At 44.6% G+C, this 6,134-nt stretch overlaps 1 protein-coding gene across 1 annotated transcript in view; it reads right to left on the bottom strand.

Moving 5' to 3' along the window:
* Nucleotides 1-5,202, bottom strand: part of bcl11ba (BCL11 transcription factor B a) — a 46,847-nt gene extending 41,645 nt beyond the window's left edge. Inside the window, exon 1 of the mRNA XM_015044464.1 lies at nucleotides 4,166-5,202. Coding sequence (XP_014899950.1) covers nucleotides 4,166-4,220 — 55 coding nt within the window. The 5' untranslated portion in view covers nucleotides 4,221-5,202. The remainder of the gene's footprint in view (nucleotides 1-4,165) is intronic.
* Between the last annotated feature and the right edge of the window lie 932 nt (nucleotides 5,203-6,134).

Here is a 6,134-nt window from a genome sequence, read left to right as displayed (position 1 = left end):
AAAAAAACAAAAAAAATTTTTTTTTTTTTTTGAAGGATTTAAAGTAAAAAAAAAAAAAAAAAAAAAAAAAAAAAAAAATGCCAGTGCGTGTTTTCTTTTTTTTTTTGTGTGTGTAGCGAGCTCTGAAATCAAGATAAAAATGTTAGTAAGGCTACACACTATCACACACAAACACACACTTTCACGCAGGATGGTATTGAGATATCAAAATTTGATTTAAGTTCATTTCCTCTGAGCTCATTTCGCTGCCGCATGCGGCTGCAGCTGGATGCAGGAGCTCTGCAGACACAAAGTTGTTCTTACTGTGCATCAACTATTTTTACTTTGCGACTTGTTTTGACAGAGCAACTGGAGATGAATCCGACTGTGTTGGTGCAGAGTGTACGATGTGTTTGTCGGTTTGCAGGTGTTTCAGGATCAAACCATCACCTTCTCGCTCTTCTGCCGTTTCCTGTCTGCTGTCAACCATCAAAACCAGAGCAAGAAATACATGAAAAAAGTACTCATATTGAGCAGCAAACAATTCCAGGCCAAGCAGGGGAATCGGATGATGTTTGTTCTCCTATTCTGTGGACAAATCCTCCCCGTTTTGAATAAAACTAATTTTAATCCACAAAATGTGACTTTTTACTTTTTATTTTTACTTTGTTCTGTTTTGTCGTTAAGTTTGCTAAATCAGTGAATGATGTTGTTTTAGTTATACAAAACTCTGTAACATTTAGTGTTGTTTTGACTTTGATAAACAGATTCGAGTGAAAAGAAAGATCCAGTAGTTTTAAAACAGCATTACCTCAACCATGACGCGTTACGACACCATGAACGACTTTGTATTTGCGACAGGAAACATTTTCACAAATCAAAGTGTGCCGACTTTGTAAGCATGAAGAAAGCTGTACTTTTTTCAGACAGCTGACTGGCAGTTCACAGCCACAGGTTTGGAGCACTGTGCTTTAGGAACGCTATGGTGGAAAATTTTAAACGTGTTTTAAAAAAAAAAAAAAACTTTTTAACACCATTAGCCAGCCCATGCCTACTACAAAACATTTGGTTCAGCATAAAATTACACAAAATTAATCACTCCCACCCTGAAAAATGTGTGGAGATGAAAGACTAATCCCATAGGGGTGCTACCAGAATTATTCAGTGTTATAAACTAAAGAAAAGGTCCAGAAGATATGCTTAAATCCTTGCACTAAGCGCACAGTGAGTGAGCCCCAGTGAAGTTTTCACTGTAAATAAGACCCAGAAGTACACAGCATGCAGTTGCTGACAGTTAAAGAGGTGAATGTGGTCTTCCAGCACTGATGTCATCTGATTAAACACACACTCACACACACACGCACACACACCACACACACACTCTGCTCCAGCGCTCCCAGCCTGATAGCTCCCCCTAGCTTAAGCGGAGTGAACACCAACAGGAGGAGGTGCTGAGGTGCTGAAGTGCAAGCAGACAACAGTAAAACCTCAGCTGAGCACGCCAGTACTCTGGTATGCAGGAGTGTGTGTTTAAGCGTGTGTGCAGCCATGAGTTCAGACATGCTCTTGCGCATTCGTGGGCTTCCATGCAGGATTTAAATGCTACAAAAGCAATAGGAAACTGCACCGGTTTACAAAAATCAAGAGGGGTGTGTGGGTAGGGGGTGGGGGGTGGGGGCAACAAATATCCCTTCACGTTCTGGTTTAAGTAAATCAGCACACACACATCTCACGCGTTCAGCTGCTGCTTTAGTGACCCTAAGCTGAACCGGTGCGTTTATCAGAATCCGCTGAGCAGGAGAGCAGTTTCATTTGTGGCATTTTAAAGGCTCCTCTCCGCCTCTAACAAAGACTTCAGCCCCAGCGGGGTGCACGGCTATTTGACAAGCCGAAGGGAAACATGCATCTCAAGTGGGCGACTGCAATTTACACGGAGCACGTGCGCGCGCGCGTGCGTAATGAAAGCTCTCGTCCTGTTTGCGCCTCTTCTTCACACTCCATCAGCCTCCTTGGAGGAGAGCCGGGCTTTCTCTTTCGTTCTTTCTTTCTTTCTTTTTCTTTTCTTTTTTTTTTTTTTTATTCACCGTGCATCAAATCAGACAAAACCAGAAACTGTCTTGATTCTTATTGTCTCTGAGGGACAAACTCTGCACATGATCAGGAGATTTCTCACTCTGGTTTGATTTCTTTTTCTTTGTTTTTTTCTTTTTTTCTTCTTCCTCTTTTAAGTGAAAAAATGTGCAGAGCTGGATTTACTGGAGACGATAAACATGCAGATTATTCCTCAGATTCATTCACCAGTTGGTTCCAGGACCAATTCATTACTGAATCTAAAAAGAAAAGGCTGTCACACTTTAAGATGGAAAAAGTCTCCATAAACAGAGCATCCACTAAGAAAAAAACTAAAACATCTGAGCGCTTCATGGCCAAACTTCATTTAAAAAGTTTAGCTTCACCATCTCCACACATTCCCTCTTAATGCAGAATTCAGATTTTAAAATGCAGGGCGGTTTTTTTTTTGTTTTTTTTTTTGGAGTGTTTTGCAAAAAATTTTGAATAAAAACCTGCATCTGATGGATTTTAGCGCATGGCAGCTCAAGAGGAATTATGTAGATTTTGGGGGAGGTGTGTACATTTACATGTCTTACTTCTCACATAAATATGTGCATCTGTGTGTGCACATGCGAGTTGTCAAGCAGAGTAAATCCAGGACCTTCGCTTGCACATAAATTACAGAACGTGGTAAAGTACGGGAGCCTGAACGCGGATAATTCAGATGCGTCCGACCGACCTGCACACAGAACAACTACGCAAACAGGAAGTTCGCTTATTAACCTGCAATCTTTCGTTCCGCCTGACTTCCCACATCCCCATTTTCAGCTTTCTGATAAACTTACAGAGCGCACCAAGTGACGCTCCGCAGGCCTCCCGGGGAGCTGCTGCGCAAAGTTGCGGCACTTTTCTTAAAAAAAAGAGAGAGAGAGAGAGAGAGAGAGAGAGAGAGAGACAGAGAGAGAATAGTTTAAGATCAAGCATTCGCTGAAATTCGCTGAAATTCCTTCTTTTCCTTGCATGCAGGTCGGCCTTACAGCACAGCGGAATTTGAGCACAACCAGGCTGTGGAATTAAAAGCACCCCCAGTGCAAAAAGAAAGTTTGTTAAAACATTTAAGGTCATTCAGTGCTTGTTGTCTCCCTGCTGCCAGGACGAACCAGCCCGAAAAAATGATCCGAGGCCATAAACAAAATAAATATCTTCACGCTCAGATGTTTGAGAGCAAAGCTTCACAGATGAAAACTGTTTGAAGTCCAAGGATTAATATGAGGGATTCAAATGTCACACAAGATTAAATGTCAAAGATGTTTGTCTTTTCTTTTGGAGAAAAACTAAATTAATCAAATTTAATAGATCGTTTCTCATTTAGAAGACAACTTTTGACCTGCAGATTGTGTTTGTCACTTATTAGGGCAGCACATTTTAGTTTGGTGTCAAATAATCCAAACGTTGTGAACAGCTTTCATATGGTGGGTCTGAACGGGACAAACAAAGTGGTGGAAAAAATCCCATATTTATGTAGAGGCGTCTGTTTAATTGAAACCATTTTTGTTATGCAGTTTTTAAAAAAAAAAAAAAAAGTTATGTTGGTCAATTATTTAAAAAAAATAAATAAAAACAAACATTCAGTCTCTGAAATGAAACATGAATAAACTGTACAAAAGTGTGTTATTTTGTGTAGAAAACTAAGTCAGGAATCTGACAGATTAAACTGCCTTTTTTTTTTAATCTAAAATATCAATTTCTCTGCTGAATAAATCGCAGCTTCACAGTCAGCCAGGAGCGGAGCACCGACCTCGTCTCGGGACGGACCTCCGGCTCCTCCGTGCGCGGCTCCTTCAGCTGCGCACGGAGCTCCACTGACTGATCAATTCTGAGCTCCACTGACAGCGTGTTATTTTGTACCGAGTAGATCAGATAAGCGCTTTAAAGAATTTGACTAATTCCTACCAATTAATTATGAAAAATGGGAGAACAATCCCTCAGGGGACACTTCACAAAACTTTCCGTGCCAAATCTGAATATGTAGATTTTTTTTTTCCTTCTATGCAATCAGAAAAGACAAGAAAAAAAAAGAAGCAAAAACAACATCGGAATGTGAGCGTGAGAAAAGTGATGCAGGGAAACTTACGCGTGATTTCTCTCTGGGACAGGTGCTGCGGGTTCCCCTGCTTTCGTCGGGACATCGCCCTGGCATTTACACTGGCATCGCCCGGAGAGCTGCGCAGGAAAGGTCGGCTCTCCTCCTCCTTCTCCCTCTTCTCCTCCTGCGGCTGCTGCTCCTGCACGCGGCCAAACTGGCCCCAAAATTCACTGGTCACCCCCAGCTGACCGCTTCGCACCGGCCCCAGGTGCGGCCCGCGGACTGGCCCCTGCGCGGCGGATCTGTCCTCGGTGGGCAGCGGCTGCTGCGCTCTGCGGTCACCGGCCGTGGCGCAGCGCTGGGCGCCGGGGCGCTCGCTCGGAGCTCGGTGCCAAAGTGGTTGCGCGCCTCCCTTCTTCGAGCGCGGAGGGAGGGGGGGACAGCCGGGCTCGTTCCTCCGTCGCTTTCACACCATCCCCTCAAAGGAGCGCGGAGGAAAAAAAAAAGAGCGGAGCGGAGAGGCGGCGGGGTCACCTCCTGATGCTCTGTCCGTCTCTGTGTCCACTCTCCGGACACTGGACACTGTCCGGTCCTGTGTGCAGGAGTGACGCGGGTGGCTAGACTTCAGTTGACGCGTGTTAAACAGGAATCCAGATTTCTTCTCGCCAAGTGGTGGGCACCTCCAGCGCTGCACTCAGCGCCGGCCTCTCAGACTTTAACTCTTGCAGTCAGAGCCCGGCACTGGTCCGAGGACGGTCTGTCACCCTCTTTTTCTCTTTGTGCTCGCGGAGGAGTCTCGCATCCCCCCGGCGCGCGCGCGTGGCTCTGCGTGGCTCTGTGCGGCTCTCTGGCTTCTACGGTGGGAGAAAACTCAAGTTCAAGTGCGGACGTGACGTTCAGTCTGCGGTGAGAAGGGAGAGTGGAGACTGAAGAGCACTGGGGGCGACTAGTGGTAGCTTTCACACACACTCTCACACACTCACACTCACACTCGGGCATGTGTCGCGCACGGCAGCAGTGGCCACAGTCGCTCAAGTCATCTCCGCGCCGCGGAAGCGTCGCTGCGTAAGCGGGATTGGTGTTTTCTGTTGGAGAAGTGACCCGAAGCGCGTGCACACCTGCTCGGACACTGTGCACGAGCACTTGGTTTTGCACTGCGTTTTGCAGGGCGGTCTTTTTTTTTTCTTTTTTCGTAATTATCCGCCGTTTAAATTTTCTGTAAAGCTTTAAACGCAACCGATTGTTAGATTTATTCGGACTTTACAAAAATGACCTTTTTGTGTTGCACGTGCACAGAGGTTAAAAAAAAATCACCCTAGAAGCGAGTAGAGCATTTTACTAAAATTAGAGCTGACCCTTAATTCTTTAATCAATTGTATAATTGATAAATTTGGGATGAAGATGCCATGTCTTGCTCTTCAGTTGTGGCCCTTGCTACACGCACACAGACACTGATCACACGCAAGTATTGATCTCGTTCAGATTCGAATAATATAAGTGGGGAAAAAAAAACAGTTTCCTAATGTAATTATTGTTTATTCGATTGTCAGGATAAGATATGGGTGTCGGAGAGTTTAAAAGATTAATTTAGGTGGAGATGTGCGTTAACGTGGCAGCTTTGTGACCTCAAAGAGTCAAATCAGCTTCGGGGAGAAATGAACATCTAGAGGTGTGAATTTAAGAGTGAGACCCTGTTATTCACACGTTAAACTGGATTAATTTAATTTTACTTTTTTTTTCCTTTAAATGGGGTTTGGATAGCATTGAGGGCTTTAAAGGCGGCTGGAAACTGCATTTCCGCGCTCCTCCCTGGCACCACCTTCACTCTGGCTCCCATCCTCACACACCTCCCTCCAGGGGAGACGCCAAAGCAAGAGCAACATTTAGGATGTTTTTTTTTTTGTTTTGTTTTTTTTTTTTGCATTTGATGGGAACGCGCCAGTGTCAGAGGGAGCGGAGTTATTTTTTTAAGCCGTGGTCGCTCAAACTGACCAGAGAAATGAAATCGCTCCTCTCA

Source organism: Poecilia latipinna, unplaced genomic scaffold (assembly GCF_001443285.1).
Source record: "Poecilia latipinna isolate Pla-1442-1.1 unplaced genomic scaffold, P_latipinna-1.0 Scaffold676, whole genome shotgun sequence".
Lineage (NCBI taxonomy): Eukaryota > Metazoa > Chordata > Actinopteri > Cyprinodontiformes > Poeciliidae > Poecilia > Poecilia latipinna.
The sequence above is the reverse complement of the archived record's forward strand: the minus strand, read 5'-3'. Positions and strand labels throughout refer to the sequence as shown.